The 19,527-nt window shown below is 42.7% G+C and overlaps 1 protein-coding gene across 4 annotated transcripts in view; it reads left to right on the plus strand.

The window, feature by feature from the left end:
* GALNT11 (polypeptide N-acetylgalactosaminyltransferase 11) overlaps positions 1-19,527 on the plus strand; it is a 53,881-nt gene that overhangs the window by 20,778 nt on the left and 13,576 nt on the right. For all 4 annotated transcript variants that reach the window (XR_009865976.1, XR_009865975.1, XM_062192884.1 and 1 more), the window contains exons 2-6: positions 1,692-2,024; positions 5,940-6,063; positions 10,113-10,279; positions 14,372-14,497; positions 18,957-19,206. Coding sequence is in view for 2 of the 4 variants with exons in the window: in XM_062192884.1 (XP_062048868.1) it covers positions 1,727-2,024; positions 5,940-6,063; positions 10,113-10,279; positions 14,372-14,497; positions 18,957-19,206 (965 nt within the window). In the remaining 2 variants the exon portion in view is untranslated. The remainder of the gene's footprint in view (positions 1-1,691; positions 2,025-5,939; positions 6,064-10,112; positions 10,280-14,371; positions 14,498-18,956; positions 19,207-19,527) is intronic.

Below are 19,527 nucleotides of genomic sequence, written 5' to 3' on the forward strand. Positions count from 1 at the left end.
TCTGGTGTGTGAATTGGTGTCTGTGAGGAGACAGTTGGTGGAGGATTTTCCTCAGTTCCCATCTTGTTCTGCCTCCCCCTACAACAGCTTAAATTGTAAAGTGAGGCTTACTGGTGCTAGCCTGGCTTGCTTCTTGATCTCTTGGGGATGCTATTTAAAATTACTTTGTGCTATAGAAATAAGTAAATTATAAGTAGTATCCCTGTGTAGATTTTTATGGGTCTATGTTAGTTGTCTAGGGTTTCTCTGCCCTGAGTCTCTCAGTGAGACTATTTTATATATGCATTGGACTCTTAGAAAGAATTCCCCAGGAATTCCATAAAAACAAGATGTTATCAGAAAGCTTACAGAATGCTGTTGCTCTTCCTGCTTTGTTTTACAGGACATCTTTTAAAAGAGGGGAAAACAGAATTAGTTGAAAATAACTGTTAGAGTGGGGCCAGTGCCATGGCGTAGTGGGTAAAGCTACCGCCTGCGGTTCCAGCGTCCTATGTGTGCGCCAGTTCGGGTCCCAGCTCCTCTACTTCCAGTGCAGCTCTCTGCTGTGGCCTGGGAAAGTAGTAGAGCATGGCCCAGGTCCTTGGGTCCCTGCACCAGCATGGGAGACCTGAGGAAGCTCCTGGCTTCAGATTGGCACAGCTCCGGCTATTGTGGCCATCTCAAGAGTGAAGACACCTCCCTCCTTCCCTCTCTCTGCCTCTGTAACTCTGCCTTTCAAATAAATAATTAAATCTTTTTTAAAAAAAGAAATTAACTGTTAGATCTAGAGTAGGCACAAGGGCTGGTATAACCTTTGGAAACAGAACTGTTTTTTATTTTAATTAATTAATTTATTTGAAAGAGTTACACAGAAAGAGAAGTAGAGGCAGAGAGAGAGAGAGAGAGAGAGAGGGGTAGGTAGGTGGGTCTTCTATCTGTTGATTTACTCCCTAGTTGGCAGCAACGGCCAGAGCTGTGCCGATCTGGAGCGAGGAGCTTCTTCCAGGTCTCCCACGTGGGTGCAGGGGCCCAAGGACTTGGGCCATCTTCCACTGCTTTTCTAGGCCATAGCAGAGAGCTGGGGGACCCAAGGAGTTGGGCCATCTTTCATTGCTTTCCCAAGCCATAGAGAGCTGGATCGTAAGTGGAACAGCCTGGATTTGAACTGGCGCCCATATGGGATGCTGGTACTGCAAGCAGCAGCTTTACTCACTACGCCACAGTGCTGGCCCCTGTTTGTTTTTTCAAGTTGCTTATTTTTAATAGTAATTTTAAGATTCTCATGTTTAAAGAAAGACTTGTAGTTTTACAGTTGGAGGGGGGTCTGGAATGTCTTGTCTTGAGACATGTAGTACTTACATTTTCCTCATGAAATGTTAAAAGGTGGGAAAAAAATGACCAAACTGCTGACAGTCCCGACCAAAGGTTAAGCAGCATCCGTTATCATGGCCAAGTGAATAAGTCAGCTATTCACAGCATGACAAGTAAATAGTCATGCTGCCGTGGTTTCCTGGGCGTTAATACACTGGCCTCTGGTTTTAATTGTTGAACTATTTTAAAAACTCTCTGCTCTCTGTTTATCTTGTATTTGAGCCTCTCTCAGTGGTATGGAGAAAGGTCCTACTTGGTGGTTCGGAAAACAGTGAACATGTATTTGTTGGATGATTTGAAAGTGTTCTGAAGTGTCTAACATATCTATGTTTCTTTTTTAGGAGATTGAAGATGGCTCCTCAGTTATGCTAGGTCTATGATGGGAAGTGTCACAGTTCGGTATTTCTGTTATGGGTGCCTTTTCACATCTGCAACTTGGACAGTTTTACTTTTTGTTTATTTCAACTTCAGTGAAGTGACACAACCACTTAAAAATGTGCCCATCAAGGGGTCTGGGCCCCATGGACCCTTTCCAAAAAAATTTTATCCCCGCTTCACCCGAGGTCCAAGTCGAGTATTAGATCCACAGTTCAAAGCAAACAAAATTGATGATGTGATAGATAATCACATTGAAGATCCAGAAAAAGGCCACTTGAAATTCTCTTCTGAATTGGGTAAGTGTATTTGATTTTTTACTACAGCCAAAATAAAATATTTAATACTATGAAGTTATAGTTTGATTGCCCCCTAAATCAAGTGTTGCTCAGGGCATTAGAAATGTGTCTTTTTCTACACTAATTTATTTTGTTTGTGAACTAGTTGAGGTTCTATGATTTTTGCAGAGCCCGTGGGGAATTCTGTTCTGTTTTGTCCAGTTCTGACTTCAGTATTTTATGAGGACTTGGGAGAAGCTAACAAGGTTTAGAGACGGGGGGAAAATGAAAAATTGAATAGCTAAAAAGAGAATGGTACTTATGAGGGAAGGTTTTAATTGCTAGGATTATTTAATAGGGAAAAGAAATGATTGAAAGATGACTAACTTACTTAGAAATGCATATTTCATTAAAACAGAACATAAAGCATTAGGTTTATAAATCAGCTGAAATTACTTGTATGTAACAAAATTTCCATGTAAGAATTATTAAGGTGTTAGAACATATATTAAATCTAGTTTATACAATCTTAGTATAAAATAGAAAGCAAATTTCTCCTCAAATGGTATTTGTTCAGTTTGGAAACAAGGATCTACCATCAATGCCTTTGGATAGTCCTACATGCTTGGATTTATAAAATTTTAAGGGATAACTGAGTTATTTTGGTTATCTTCACATCTTTTTTTTTTTTTTTTAAGATTTTATTTATTTTATTTCAGAGGTAGAGTCACAGACAGTGAGAGGGAGAGAAAGAGAGAAAGGTTTTCCTTCCATTGGTTCACTCCCCAAATGGCTGCAATGGCCAGAACTGTGCCGATGCGAAGGCAGGAGCCACACTCTTTTTCCTGGTCTCCCACGAAGGTGCAGGGGCCCAAGCACTTGGGCTATCTTCTGCTCTCCCAGGCCATAGTAGAGAGCTGGACTGGAAGTGGAGCAGCCAGGACTAGAACCGGCTCCCATATGGGATCCCAGCACCGCAGGCAGAGGATTAACCTGCGCCACAGTGCTAGCCCCATATCTTCACATCTTAAGAAAGGACTTTGATTTTGTTATAGAGACATCAAATAATAGGTAATTTAGGAGTAAAAGCCTTAAAAAAAAGCCTATAGTCAGATGTTTTGAGATCAAGAGAGCCATAGACTCTAAAGGAAATGTAGAAACGGGCTTTTCATTTGGTCATAGTTTCAAAGAAATAAGTTTTTGAGACAGTGATTTTTCTGGAGTCAGCACTGTGGTGCAGCAGGTTCAGCCACCACCTACAGTGCAGGTTCAAGTTCTAGCTGCTCCACTTCTCATCCAGTTTCCTGCTAAAGCACCTGTGAAAACAGTGGAAAATGACCTGAGTGCTTGGGCCACTGCCACCTACGTGAAAGACCCAGATTTAGGCCTGGCCCAGCCCCAGCTACAGTAGCCATTTGAAGAGTGAACCAGTAGGTGGAAGATGGATGGATTTCTCTCTCTCCTCTAAGTCTGCCTTTCAGATAAACAAAATAAATCTTAAATAAATAAATCTTTAAAATAAATTTAAAATTGAAAACATGTTCTCATTATTATAAAATTAATTAAAATATTAAATATTTAAATATAAATATTAAATTTTAAAATTAAAAATAAATTAAAATAAAAATGCTAATTGACTTTGGCTGTGATTTTATTTGGGCAGAGGAGGGACAAAATTAAACTAAAGTCTTTGTTTTTTTTTTAAGATTTTATTTATTTGAAAGGGAGAGAAAAAGATCTTCCATCTGCTGGTTCACTCCTCAGTGGCCACAGCGACCAGGGGTGGGCTAAGATGAAGCCTTGAGTCTAGAACTCCATCCATGTCTTCCACATGGCTGGCAGGGGCCTAAGCACTTGGACCATCCTCTGTTGCTTTCCCAGGCACATTAGCAGGACCTGGGTCAGCAGTGGAGCAACCAGGACATGAACCTGCACCTACGTGGGATGCCAGCGTCACAGATGGTGGCTTAACCCGCTACGCCACAGTGACAGCCCTATGTGTATTTCATCCCTCTCACACCTAAGTGTCCATAAGTCAGCATATTAAAGACAGAGTTTTCCTGTCAAAAAAATTTTTTAATTTGACTTTTTAATTTCTATTTTTTTTTTTAATTTTTGACAGGCAGAGTGGACAGTGAGAGAGAGAGAGACAGACAGAGAGAAAGGCCTTCCTTTGCCGTTGGTTCACCCTCCAATGGCCGCCGCAGCTGGCGCACTGCAGCCGGCGCATCACGCTGATCCGAAGGCAGGAGCCAGGTGCTTCTCCTGGTCTCCCATGGGGTGCAGGGCCCAAGGACTTGGGCCATCCTCCACTGCACTCCCTAGCCACAGCAGAGAGCTGGCCTGGAAGAGGGGCAACCGGGACAGAATCTGGTGCCCCGACCGGGACTAGAACCCGGTGTGCCGGCGCCGCAAGGCAGAGGATTAGCCTGTTGAGCCACGGCGCCGGCCAAATTTGACTTCTAGATTCAGTCATTTCACCGAATTTATTTAACCAAGAAATTCTTTTTTTTCTTTTTTCTTTTTAATATTTTATTTATTTATTTAAGAAGTAGAGCTACAGGCAGTGGGGGTAGGGTCTTCCATCCACTGGTTCACTCCTCAAATAGCCAAAATGGCCAGAGCTGGGCTGATCAGAAGCAGGGAGCCAGGAGCCAGGAGCTTCTTCCAGGTCTCCCACGTTGGGGCGGGGCCCTAGCACTTAGGCCACCTTCTGCTGCTTTGCCAGGCCATAGCAGAAGAGCTGGATCAGAAGTGAAGCAGCTGGGACTCGACCCGGCTTCCACGTGGGATGCCAGCACTGCAGGTGGCAGCTTTACCCACTACACCACAGCGCTGGCCCCAATCATTTTTTCTTTTTAACATCTGTTCATGTCCATTGAGATTAGTTTTGCGTGCACAGACAGTGGGAAATGCTGGTAAAAGGGCCGTTCTGTGAGAAGAGGCTAAAGGGAAGAGACAGCAAAGGAGACGTTATCATTCTGTGTGAAGATAAGAATCTGGGAGAATACTAGAGCAGGAATACAAGGTTAGGGTGATTTTTGAATAGATCTGTGCAGGAGTTTCTTGTCAGTGCAACTGATTAATGCCTGAGACCGGGGGCATCCTTCCTAGTGAAAAGGTTTGTTGACAGCCTTTTGGAGAGTGAGGGGTTCATATAACAATTTGGCAGTACTTGAAGTCTGTTGAGGTCCATTTGGGTTCTATTTTTAAGATTTTATTTATTTGAGAGGTAGAGTTACAGAGAGAGAGGGAAATGCTTTCTCAGACCATAGCAGAGAACTGGATCAGAAGTAGAGCAGCAGAGACACCAGTTGGTGTCCATATGGGATGCTGGTGCCACAGGTGGAGGCTTAGCCTACGCTTGGCCCCTATAGTAAGATATTCTTAAGATGATGGCTTATGAGCAAGTATCATTTATAGTTAAGGCTCAGTTGCTTTGATACGAATTTGACTTCAACCTCAAAAAAGTGTGCTTTTGAGACCGGCATTGTGGCTTAGCTGGTAAAGCTGCCGCCACCTCAATGCCAGCATTCCATGTGGGCGCCAGTTTGTGTCCCAGCTGCTCCACTTCCAGTCCAGCTCCCTGCTGATGGCCTTGGAAAAGCAGCAGAAGGTGGGTCACATGGGAGACCAGAAGAAGCTCCTGGCTTCTGGCCTTGGCCTGGCTCAGCCCTGGCCATTGTGGCCATTTGAGGAGTGAACCAGCAAATGGAGGACCTCTGGCTCTATGTCTCTCCCTCTCTGTCTGTAACTCTGGCTTTCAAATAGATAAATAAAATCTTTTTTAAAAAATGTATTTTTCAAACTGGAGATAATGTAATATTTAAGAAACATGGCTATGGGATAAAGTCAGCATTTTCTTAAAATCATAACAATAACTGTAGTAATCCTTTTCAGATTTAATACACTGACTGTAACTTCACTCTCTTGCAGGTATGATTTTTAATGAACGTGATCAGGAGTTGAGAGACTTGGGCTATCAGAAACATGCCTTCAATTTGCTTATTAGTAACCGCTTGGGCTACCATAGAGATGTGCCAGATACGAGGAATGCAGCGTATGTTACTAGTTTCTGCCAATACATTTTTAAATAGCAGAATGCTTTTACTGCCAGTACAAGCAGCTCTGGGGATGGTACTCATGTTTTGCAATTAATTTCTAGTAAGCTGAACAATGATGCTTACCTTGAGACTCATTTCCATTTGTATTATACTTGAAGCCTCATGGTCTGAGATTGTACCAGCAAAGTTCTAGAGCTTGTTGTATGTCTCTTTGAAATCAGTGTGGGAAAGTGGAAAGGAGTGCTGAGAGACGCTAAGTTTGCTTCTGCGCTAAGTCTTTTGTTAGTTCCTAGCAAAGAGGAGTTAAACTCCGTGGAGAACACTGCCCGTGGCATCACTTTGCTCCTTCATGGTTTTTGCCCCTTCAGAGGGTTTTCGTCCTGTCCACGCAGTCAGTCAGTGCTTCCACAGACTGGCCTTTGTTGAGCACCTTCTGCGTGGTGTACGTGGTGTGAAGGCCTGGAAATGAACAGAACAGGAAGTAGTATCTGGGATCACAAGGCTCAGCGTCTAGCCAGAGGGGGCAGATAAGCCAGCAGGTAACAGTGTTGGCACATAAGCTGGCACAGTGAGGACCCCAAAAGCCAGAGCAGTCAGGAAAGACTTTGAGAGAGGTGAAGACAGCAGGGATGCAAAGGAAGGCTTTGCCCTGTAGAGGCAGCAGCACGTGGGAAGCACTAAGGCGTGCAATCCCAAGCTCACTTTGGCTGCAGCAGGAGAGCGGGAGGCTGGAAGCAGGCCACCCGAAAGAATTTAGGACTCTGGATTGTTTTCTGTACGTTACTAGTTTGTTGCTATGGCCACCTAATCCTTTTTGTCAAATAGTTACTTAAATGGAATGTCCTCTGTCACCTTGCTATATTATAGTTTATTCAAATTATTTTTGTTACATGGGAAAAAATTAAAATTTCAAATAGTTTTTTTGTCATTTTAAAGAATAATACTTTATTGAATAAGTTTTATTCACAGGAAAATAAGCTTTAATCTGTGATGAATGCCATATTACACAGCAGAAAACAGTTTTCTTAGTTTTCCATACTGATGGAAAGATTTCTACCAAATGATAAAGTCATAACATTATATTCACAAATATAGTACTCTGTCTCAAAAACATTCCACAATTATTCATACTACTAATACAATAACATAAGAATCACTCTGTCAGCTCAAAGTTTAAGAAAAAAATGCAAGATCCAACAAGTTACATTAAAGCTTTTATTACATCAAATAAAAAATGCAAGTTTGTTACTAAGTATAGACAAAATTGTAAAATATACTTATGTAGTACTTTAAATGTTATATAATGATACCTAATAAGAATATTGTAAATGCCAAATATCTGTATGCATACCTGCAAGCTTTATACTTCAAAACAGAATCTTACCTCGCAAATACTAGTGTAGTATTGACCAATTTGAAGAAATAGGTATTTAAGATTGTCCTGCTGTATCAGTTATAAAGTGTCACCTAATATGCATAATGGAAAGAATAGTTGAAAAAAACAAACATTTGACACCTTCCAGGAGAGGTTGGTGACATTTTTCACCTTCAAACTATGTCCCCAGTCAAGGCCCTGCCACTAAGTAGCTACCTGTAGTTTTGGATAAACCACCGCACCTTTGAGCCTAGCTGCCTCACCTGTAGAATGAAGGGGATGAATCGAGTATTCTGTCAGGTCATTTCTCTCTGACATGCTGTGATTCCATTATGCTGAGAAAGAAATCCACGCTGTGTTAAGTGTACAAGAGTCAAATTGAAACTGATTATTAGGGTGGGAATAAGTCACCTGTTTCTCTTAGAAAGCTCAACTAAATTTGATAATAACTTTTTCAAATACTTTTAAAATAATTTAAATATTTGAAAGGATCATGACTATGAAAAACACTAAAAAATATGAGTATCATTGAAACAGTTATGTAAGAATTTCTTTTAAGTTTTAGCCCACATTTCCAGGTAATGACAAGCACATGGAGGGGTGAAACAGTGTTATGATGGGAATGAGTATTTGTAGCATACCTGGTTTCCTTAAACTCTGATAGCCTCGTAAGATGTTTTTCTTATTTCATGAATGAAGAAATTACTTTTTTAAAAGTAGATTTGGCTAACAAGAACTATGTCAAATGTTCATCACCATTTTATTGTTTCTTTAATGGCAGTGATATACAGCCTATGCCATTTCTCTCACTCCCTCTGCCACTCTTCCCATTTAACACTTGAGTAATCAGGAAATAAAATGATGATTTGTGTCTAATAGGTACAATAAATGCACCTAATAGTGGAGTGATGATCTCCAAAAAATTCAAAATACAAATTTTATCCACTAAAATAACAACAAGAAAAAAAACACCAAAATTTACATAACAACAAAATATTAACAGGATCAAATCAGATTACATACATTCACTATACCCATGCTATCCCACCTCAGTCCCTAACAAAAGAGGGGAAGAAAATCAAATCTAGCAGGAAAGGGGAATACAGAGCCATTAATTGATAAGCCAGAGTTTATTTTATAAATGCTACACTCATTTCTAAAAAATTAAGACAAGATTTTTCATCAGCCAACTAAATATTATAAAGACAATTGTTCATTACAAAATAATATGAATCTTCACATGACCAAAATATGATAATATGAGTGATGTCTTTGAAACTCTAGAATGAATTTTATACAGCAGAGTAATGTCTACATGTAAATACTGATAACTATGGGGAGGGGTAGGTGGCAGAAAAGGGGAGGTATAGATTCAGGTGTGGTTACAGTTTTGACCTCGCGAGTAATCGAATTTTACACAATTAGCTGGAAAGAATATGGCGTTTTGCAGTGTGAACAAAGAAATACACTGGTAGGTTTCCAAAAATCTGATTAGAGAAGTTGGAGTGCTGAGCAATTTTAAGAACCTGAAGCAACAGCATTTCTAAACAAGTGTTAAAATAAACATGTTAGCCACGTCAGCTTCATGCATTAAATTTTGCAACTCATGGAGAGGGAAAAAAATAAACAAATTGCTTAACTCTAAGGCACACAGGCTTTAAAAAGAGTTTCAATGACTGAGGCTTCAAGAACAGGAAAAGCCTTATGTTAAAACAATCCAGTCCTTGAGTCCTTGCCTAACAGCTAGAACTATCTACCTGACTTACAGCTGAGGTGTCCTGGAAAAGGTACTTTAAATACTTGAACACCTTTCCCTCTTGTAAAATGCTTCCAATTCAGACTAAAACTTAAGGCTTAGCCTACACAGGTCAAATTCAACTTAATGACTGAGTAAACCTCAGTGGAAGCCAGTGCCAAGGTGAAGAACTGCGGATTTACAGAGTGAAGCAGAAACAAGGCCGTCATCATCACTTCATCTTTTGAACTGTCATTGAAATTTGCAGGGTTTTAAATGAATATCGCTTAATGTAGTAATCAACAGAGGTTAGGAAAGCATAGCAGTATGATTCTCTTAGAAAATACAAAGAAAAAGATCGTTTTTAAAAAGTTGCACTCTTAAGCGTTCAGTAAATGCCTCATTGACCTCTGTAAAAAGTCTGATGCAAGAAATCTTGTAATGTAAACCTTGGGTGTTCTATGAAGCATGTTTAAACTTCTATTTCTTAATCACGCTGAGTTGTCCTCAAGTGTTTTTTTTAAAAAAACAATTATTCTTGTCAGTATTTTATAATTTCTAAGAGACTTCAAATGAAGTTTTATGTATCTTTTCTTTTGAAACCTCATTGCTGGACATTAGTTTATGGGTGCTGCATTAAACGTTTGTAGCAATTTCATTAAAAATAACGTGTTGCTGTGTAACTTCTCTACCAAAAAGAAAAAAAAAAAACACAAACATTTCTTAAATGGCCTGAGTTAGCTTTAGGAGAGAGAAATTATTACTCAAATGGAAAACATCTGAAAACAAAACACATTTTTTCTTAAAATACTTTTTAAAAAGTTGTTGTCATAAGATAGAGGCTGGACAAGGGGACAATCACTCTTTATCAAATAATAACCTTAGATCTTTGAGCCTTTTAAAACATCAGCGTTTTCTCATCTTTATGTTTACAGATGTAAAGACAAGTCATACCCGGCTGACCTGCCAGTTGCTAGTGTTGTGATTTGTTTTTACAATGAAGCTTTCTCTGCCTTGCTCCGGACCGTGCACAGTGTCCTGGACCGCACGCCAGCACACCTTCTCCATGAGATCATCCTTGTCGATGATGACAGCGACTTCGGTAAGAAAAGCCGTCTCTGTGGTGTCATTCACTGTGGCATTGACAAACACCAGACTGACTGCTCAGATGTGTACTTGGTGTGATTCCTACCCATACAGTTGAAACTGAGCCAACTTCAAATAAGTGCCTGTCCATTTGTAATTATAGGGTAATTCATTTATTTATTATAGTTATAGGATGAATTTTGAAGAAATACATTATCTTTGTAATCTGCTTATAAAATATACTACTTAAATTTGGTCTTGAGGTTTTTCCCTTGGCTTACTTTTTATCTATATATCAAAGGTTTCTTTATTTGAGAGACAAGATGATAGAGGGAGAGACAGAGATCTTCCATTCACTGGTTCACCCCCCAGTTGGCTGTCCTGGCTGTGGAGGATCAGGCCATGTCCAGGAGCCAGGAACTCCATCTGAGTCTCCCACATGGTGTCAGGCGTCCAGGTTCTTAGGCTGTCATCTGCTGATTTCCAGGCACATAAGCAGGAAATTAGATCAGAAGCTCACCAGCTGGGATTGAACCGGTGCTCTGGCACAGGACGCGGGGTCACGGGGCAGCTTAACCCGCTGCACCACAATGCCAGACACTTGGTATTTTATTTTTAATCTTTTTATTTTGAAATGAATATAGTTTCACAGAAGGTTGCAAAGAGGTCTGTGTACCCTTTATCAAGTTGCCTCCATTGGTTGCATCTTACATAACCAGAGTAGGTTTAGAAAGCAGGAATTGGGCCGGCGCCGCGGCTTAACAGGCTAATCCTCCGCCTTGCGGCGCCGGCACACCGGGTTCTAGTCCCGGTCGGGGCGCCGGATTCTATCCCGGTTGCCCCTCTTCCAGTCCAGCTCTCTGCTATGGCCAGGGAGTGCAGTGGAGGATGGCCCAAGTGCTTGGGCCCTGCACCCCATGGGAGACCAGGAGAAGCACCTGGCTCCTGGCTTCGGATCAGCGTGATGTGCCGGCCGCAGCGGCCATTGGAGGGTGAACCAACGGCAAAAGGAAGACCTTTCTCTCTGTCTCTCTCTCTCACTATCCACTCTGCCTGTCAAAAAAAAAAAAATAATAAATAAATAAAAAATTTAAAAAAAAAAAAAAAAAGAAAGCAGGAATTGCACATTGGTACAATGTTTGTGGATAGTCCTGTGTGATTTTTCACGTGTAGATTCCTGTAACCACCACTGCAAACAAGGTGTAGACTGCTCCCTCACCGCAGGGATTTTCCTCGTGTTCCCTCTTTATATTCATATCCCCTCCTTCACCCTCACCCTCACCCTCACCGAGCCTGGACAGCCATTAATCTCTCTAGTTTTGTTCCATCTCTGTGATTTTGTCTTTTTAAGAATGTTAATAGATGGAATCATTCAGTATCAGCCTTTTTGAGACAGGCTGTTTTCACTTAGCATAATGTCTTGGATTACATTTATCTAATAAGTCTTTTCTACCAGCTATCTCCAGATAAAAGTATATTGCGTTGCATTCTGGTAGTTCTTGAACTCTGAATGCCAGTATTTTATGACTTAGTACATATTTGTGCACCTTTCTTAAATTCAATGTAGATTCTTGCTGAGAATGGTTTTCACTTACGTAAGAAGGCTTTTTATTTACCCTATGCATTCAGCTCTTAGCAGCCTTGCAAGATAGGTGGCAATCCTATTTTATTAAGGAGGAAACACAAAAATCACTAGCATGCTCAGAGTCCTATAGCTGTCAGGGAGTAGGGTTGAGGTTAGAGCCCTGTCTGCTGGCCTTCTCCTCCAAGCCTTTTGCTCTTTTTATTCTAGCAGGCTGCAGAAATGCAGTGATGAACCGTAGGCCAGTGGCATTTGTTCACGCACTCAGTCATTTATTAAGCACCTTTTATATCTGCAATAGAATTGGCATATTATTATACTTTCATATATAAAGTAAGAAACGCACATTCAAACTGATGGAAGCAAAATCCTCAGACTTCAGTAAATATTGAAACTTCACAGCAGAAAATCTGAAGAGATTAGATAGGAAATAAAACTTACTTCAATAATGAGTGATTTAAAAAAAGCCAACAAGTAAATCTGAGTTTGGATCAAGTGGAAGATTGGTAAAGCAAGAAGATTCACAGTAGATTTAAATACCAAATCCAGACTCTGTTTTTCTTTATTAGAGACAGAGTACTCCCATTGGCTGGTTCACTCCCCAGATGCTAACAATGGCCACTAGAGCTGAGTCAAGGCCAAACGGGAGAGTTAGGAACTCAGTCCGTGTTTTTAGTGCCATTGTCAGGAACCCAGTTACTTGAGACATCACTTGCTGCCTCCCAGGGTCTGAACTGGCAGGAAGCTGGCATCAACAGCAGCAGCTGGGAATTAACATGGGGTGTGAGCAACTTTGCTTGGTGTCTTGATTGCTAGGCCAAATACCTGCCATGGTTGAATCTTCTTGTTAATCAGCCTGTGTTCTGGTTTTCACGGTGTGGCTATTTTATTTAAAACAAAAATTTATAATAATTTACTGGTTTGTATACCAACTATAGAATTAACTGCATATCTTAGATGATCTTTGATGCTATGAAATATAAAGGTGGATTACCTCATATTCGTGAAAAGGTTTAGTGCCCTTAGAAGAAAAGTGGTAAATGAATATAATGTCTTTTTTGCTGCTGTTATGTAATTCTTGGTAGGGGTAATAGAAGTTGTTTCTTGGGGCTGGTTCTGTGGTATAGTAGGCTAAGCCTCCTGCTGCGGTGCTGGCATCCCATATGGGTGCCAGTTCATGTCCCAGTTGCTCATCTTCTGATCCACCTCTCTGCTGTGGCCTCAGAAAGCAGTGGAAGATGGCCCAAGTGCTTGGGCCCCTGCACCCGCATGGGAGACCCAGAAGAAGCTCCTGGCTTCTGGCTTCAGATTGGCCCAGCTCTGGCTGTTGTGGCCATTTGGGGAGTGAACTGGTGCATGGAAGACCTTTCTCTCTGTCTCCTCCTCTCTTTGTCTTTGACTCTACCTCTCAAATAAACAAGTAAATATAAAAAAAAAAAATTATTTCTTAACTTCTTAAATGGTCTAAGGGGGCCGGCGCTGTGGCTTACTTGGTTAATCCTCCGCCTGCAGCGCCAGCATCCCATATGGGCGCCAGTTCTAGTCTCGGTTGCTCCTCTTCTAGTCCAGCTCTCTGCTGTGGCCTGGGATGGCAGGGGAGGACGGCCCAAGTGCTTGGGCCCCTGCATCCACATGGGAGACCCGGAGGAGGCACCTGGCTCCTGGCTTCGGATCGGCGTGGCTCCGGCTGTTGGCAGCCATTTGGGGAGTGAACCAACGGAAGGAAGACCTTTCTGTCTGTCTCTCTCTCTCACTATCTGTAACTCGACCTGTCAAATAAATAAATAATCTTTTTAAAAAAATGGTCTAAGACACAATTACTTTGAAACAAAAGACACATCACTTTGTTTCACATGTTACTTTTACGCAGTCAGCTGAACATTTGTGTACTCATATTTCAAACTTTTTTTTGAATATTTACTCACTTGAAAGGCAGAGTTGCAGAGGCAGAGAGAGAGAGACAGAGACAGAGACAGAGACAGGTCTTCCATCCACTGCTTCACTCCTTAAATGGCCTCAATGGCCAGAGCTGGGCTGATCCATAGCCAGGAGCCTAGAGCTTCTTCCAGGTCTCCCACGTGGGTGCAGGAGCCCAAGCAGTTGGGGCATCTTCCACTGCTTTCCCAGGCCATAGCAGAGAGCTGGATTGGAAGTGGAGCATCTGGGACTCGAACTGGCGCCCATATGGGATGCCGGCACTGCAGGTGGTGGCTTTACCCACTAAGCCATAGCACTAGTCCCTCAAATATCTCTATGCAAAATATTTTGCTAGATGTTATGAAATTGCAGAACTGGTCCATAACTATGATGAATATTCCTTTTGTCTAATATTCCAACTCTTACCCTTCATTTTTTCCCCTTTTTCTTCCTACAGGATAAACTACAATATTCTCTTAAAGCAGAAGATTCTTTAATGTTTGATAATTTGTTGTAAATTTTTGTATGTACCACATATGCTCTAGAATAGCTATCGTGTCTGCATATGTTTCAGACCATTTCAATAACTGTAGGACTCTTTATTTTCAGATGATTTGAAAGGAGAACTAGATGAATATGTCCAAAAATATCTTCCTGGAAAAATTAAAGTAATAAGAAATACAAAGCGTGAGGGGTTGATCCGAGGAAGAATGATCGGGGCCGCCCACGCTACAGGTATAACTTTCCTTTGGCTTCCGACTGTGGGTGTTGGGTGCCAGGGGCTCGACCACTGAAGCCTGTCCTGAACCTGCAGCAGTCTGTACAGAGTGGTGCTTCAAACAGGCATTGCCCGTGGTGAGAAGGGGCTTGCTCAGTGTGGAAAAGACGGTTCAGAACTCCACCTCCACTGCCCCAGAGTTTAGAGTACAAGGAGTTGAACTCTGGAATCCCCTATTTTCACAGTGGCCCTTCATTATTAATTATTATCCCTAAAGCAGATTTAAAAAATAAAAACTATTTGAAAACAGTTTCAGAGCGAGAGAAGGAGAGAGAGATCCTCCGTCTGCAGGTTCACTCCACAGATGGCCACAACAGCTGGGTCTGGCCAGGACACAGCCAGGAGCCAGGATCTTCCTTCAGGTCTCCCGTGTAGGTGGCAGGGTCCAGGGACTTGGGCCATCTTTTGCTGCTTTCCCAGGAGCATTAGCAGGGAGCTGGATTGGAAATGGAACAGCTAGGACTTGAATCAGTGTCCATATGGGATGCCAGCGTCACAGATGGCAGTGTTACCTGCTACGCCACAACACCTACCCCTCCCCGCCTTAAAAAAAAAAAAAAAAAAATTGTGTATTTATTTGAACGAGTTACAGAGAGAAAGAGACCAAGAGAGAATCTTTTGTCTGCTTGTTCACTCACTAGATGTCTGCAATGGCCAGGGCTGGGTCAGCCTGAAGCCAGGAACCAGGAGCTTCTTCCAGGGCTCCTACATGGGCAGCCGGAAACACTTTGGACATCTTCTGCCGCTTTTCCCAGGCCATTAGCAGGGAGCGGGATTGGAAGTGAAGCAGCTGGGACACGAACCAGCACCCATATGGGATGCCGGTGCTGCAGGTGGCAGCTTCACCTGCTACGCCACAACACTGGCCCCCTGATTTTCCCTTTTAAGAAGAAAGAACAAATACCAAATCAGAAATGTATCTGGTTAGTCTTATGTTATATTGATCCTATTTTGTTTCTTTTTATGGTTACCTCTGAGAGGGTGGTATTCCTATTTTCATTTATAATTTAAAAAAATTTTCCTTTTAGGTGCTGGCATTGTGGCATAGCAGGTTAAGCTGCAGTTTGCAGCACCAGTATCCCATGTAGGCACCAGTTAAAGTCCTGGCTGCTCCACTTCCAATCCATCACCCTGCTGATGTGCCTGGGAAATCAGCAGAAGATGGCCCAAGTACTTGGGCCCCTTCACCCACATGGGAGACCCGGATTAAGTTTCTGGCTTTGGCCTGGCCCAGCCCTGGCCATTACAGTCATTTGGGGAATGAACTGAGGGAAGGCTTCTCTCTCTGCTTCTGGCTCTTCCTCTCTGTAACTCTTCCTTTCAAATAAATTTAAAAAGAAATATGTATTTTTAACATAAATTTATAAAATTAAAACAACCTGATTAAAATACTAACCATAAAATATTGCAGGTAGTACGTGGCTATGGCAAACAAATAAACAGACAAAACCCCATGGAGATAATCTGAGGATTACTAAACTTGGCAGGGGCATTCCCTAGTAGTGATAATCTCTATAATGCTGTATGCCGCTGTGTTCAAGATAACCATCTAAAGGCATTTATGGTGGTTGGCAGTGGTCACTGTCCCCTCCTCTCCTGTCTAACCACCATCGGGTTTAGTTAGAACATTTTTAGAATCTTACTTCTCTTTCTCCTTAAATCAAAGGTGATCTGAAGCAATTAACAAAACATGAGAATCACACAATCCGCAGTCAGGTACAAACTGAATTCAAGACTTAACACAATATTTTTTTTTTTTCTGGATTTCTAGTTAAATGAAGACTGAATTGGCCAGTTGAGTGATTGAAGGCAAGATGATAAAGAGAAAATTGTTGGGCATTTTAAAGTTATTGCCATTTCAAATATTGTCGTTTTATAAATGCACATTTTTTCTTCAAATAGCTATTTATGGTTTTTATGGTCTGTTCAGATCCTTGTTCACATGGTTTAGGATCTCAGAAGGAAGCAGTTTTGGTGAGGTCATTATTGCAAGTTCATTGTGACCTGGTATAATCTTACTTCATTTAGTTAAATTGTTAATTGAAAAAAAATGAGGCTTTTTGAACTGAAGAGCTGTGACTACGTTTTCTCCTCAGAGAAACGCTGATTGAGTTGCTCTCACTGCACACTGAGTGGTGCGCACGCGGTACGTGGCCTTTCCGCATTAAGCGGCAGCTGTGGAGCTGTGCGCAGCTTTGTGTCCTCGTTTAGGTTGTTTGCAAATTGATTCACTGCTGTCATTGAAAGCTTCCTTGTCTGGGCGTTTCTTTTATCAGTAGTTAGTTGAAACTGGATAAATCTAGCCTTACAAGTATCTCTCATATAAAATTTGCTGGCTCGTTTTATGGCAGTCTGTAATGGCGCGGACATAGACACAAGACACTGTCAGTCCTGGTCTCCCAGTCTCCCTCCGTCCTCTTAAAGCTTCTTTACAAATCCACTTCTGGCTGAAATTAACTCAGCTGGCCCCACAGGTCCCTGATCATGACAAGAGGCCATTTATCTCCTTTATAAATAACATCTTTTTTTTTTTTTTTTTTTTTTTTGACAGGCAGAGTGGACAGTGAGAGAGAGAGAGAGAGAGACAGAGAGAAAGGTCTTCCTTTGCCGTTGGTTCACCCTCTAATGGCCGCCGCGGTAGCGCGCTGCGGCCGGCGCACCGCGCTGTTCCGATGGCAGGAGCCAGGTGCTTCTCCTGGTCTCCCATGGGGTGCAGAGCCCAAACACTTGGGCCATCCTCCACTGCACTCCCTGGCCACAGCAGAGAGCTGGCCTGGAAGAGGGGCAACCAGGACAGGATCGGTGCCCCGACCGGGACTAGAACCCGGTGTGCCGGCGCCGCAAGGCGGAGGATTAGCCTGTTGAGCCACGGCGCCGGCCTAATAACATCTTTTTAAAAAAAGGTTTATTATTTATTTGGAAGGTAGACTTACAGAAACAGAGATCTTTCCTCTGCTGGTTCACTCCCCAAATGGCTGTGATGGTCAGGGCTGGGCCAGGCAGAAGCCAGGAGCTAGGAACTCCTTCTCAGTCTTCCATGTGTGTGGCAGGGATCCAAGCACTTGGGCCATCTTCTCCTGCCTTCCCAGGAACATTAGCAAGGAGCTGGATTGGAAGTGGAGCAGTTGGGATTCTAACCAGTTCTTTGATATGGGATGCCAGCGTTGGAAGCAGCAGCTTAACCCACTGTGCCACAGCACCAGCGCCATATAAGTAACATCTTGGTGTTTGGTCTGTTCTTGAGGGTTTTTCCAGGAACCTCAGGCCCTGAGATAAGTAACTACCACCAGACTGAATGAAACCCAGTTTGCCATCATCAAAATCCTCCCCCCAAAACATGCCACTAACCAATCAAAGGAGGCCCAGGAGTGCTGGGGACCAGCCAGAGGCGTGCACAGGAGCTGAAAATGCACCTGTCAACTCTGATTTGAGTCTCCACGAATCTTTATCCCTAACCACTCAGGGAGTTTGACAGTTACACAGTAGCTGTGCTATCCCTTGCTCTGCATTTTGCAATAAACAACTTTATCCCACCACCCTGATGGCAGTGATGGGTTTGCTGTGTGTGGAGCATTTAGAAAATTAGTAATACTCTCTGATGATGAGATTCTAAATTTCTCAGCTGCTTAGAATAACCATGAAGTTATCAAAGAAATTTGAAATTATATAAAAAGAATTGTCATTCTTCCCATCAGGAGGATTTGAAATGCAGCATAAAATTATGTTTTATATTTTTCCCAACTAGAAGAAAGGATGTGTCTCTTTGGCTGATGAGAACCAGTAAAGCCAAGACAGGACAATTAGAAAGGAGAGATGAGAAACAGAAGAAAAAGCAATGAGCTCCAGGCCGTGCAGGGACGAATGCAGGGGCAAAGGGAGCCAGCTCACTGACAGCCCCGTTCTCCCACCTCTGAGAGAATACTGAATTGTGGCAGTAATCGGTAACCACACTGATGTTTCTTAGTAGCCAGTGAAAATAGTTATGTGCTCTGCATTCCGTGTTCTAAGGCAGGGAGCTGCACTCTGAAGGTATACTGAATTTGGAAATAATTGTAATAAAAATCCCTGCACACAACTGGCCACTGTCATTTTACAAAAACATCTTGAAATCATTCAGGAATATCTGGTCCTCTGAAGAGCTCAGTGATTACTGTGAGACTTTGAATCTTTTTACCAAAGGGAATCTGAATTGTCTGTAAGAGTTCTGCATACTCTGTGTTTTCCCATTATAGCAGCATACTTCAGGCTAAGTGGCGGACTTTCCGTGCTTACAGTTGGCCGTAAAGTAGCAGTTCGGGGCTGGAAGGTGGCAGCCGCGTTTCATGCCGTAAGGGTGTGTCGTCCTCCTGCCCGGGTGGCACTCCCTGAATGGAGTGCTGAGAAGCTCTGCTGAGCCTCCACTGTTTGCCTCCCCAGGAGAAGTCCTCGTGTTCCTGGACAGCCACTGTGAGGTGAACGTGCTGTGGCTGCAGCCGCTGCTGGCCGCCATCCGCGAGGACCGGCACACCGTGGTGTGCCCGGTGATTGACATCATCAGTGCCGACACGCTGGCCTACAGCTCGTCCCCGGTTGTCCGTGGAGGCTTCAACTGGGGGCTGCACTTCAAATGGGATCTTGTTCCCCTTTCTGAGCAAGGAGGAGCGGAGGGAGCCACTGCACCGATTAAGTAAGGTTTCTCCTTTATGTTTGAAAAATTCCCACCTGTACTTCCTTAAAAGAGAAAAAATTCCTGACAGACCTTGTTTCCCCCCAGGGAGCAGTATTGACTCAGTTTGCCCATTGAAAATTCTCACTGAACCTTTTGTACGCCGCCGGGTCTTAGGGCGATCGCTGTGAATGAGTCTGGGCCCTGACGGTCCTTGCTGTCTCTGTGCTCTCAGCACCTGTGCCCGTGTCTCCGTCCACGGCAGTCTAGTTTTGCCTCCTCTTGTGCTCTATCCAGTGAAGGCATAAGACTCATTATTTTGTCACACTCGTTTGGCTCAAC

Source organism: Lepus europaeus, chromosome 5, assembly GCF_033115175.1.
Source record: "Lepus europaeus isolate LE1 chromosome 5, mLepTim1.pri, whole genome shotgun sequence".
Lineage (NCBI taxonomy): Eukaryota > Metazoa > Chordata > Mammalia > Lagomorpha > Leporidae > Lepus > Lepus europaeus.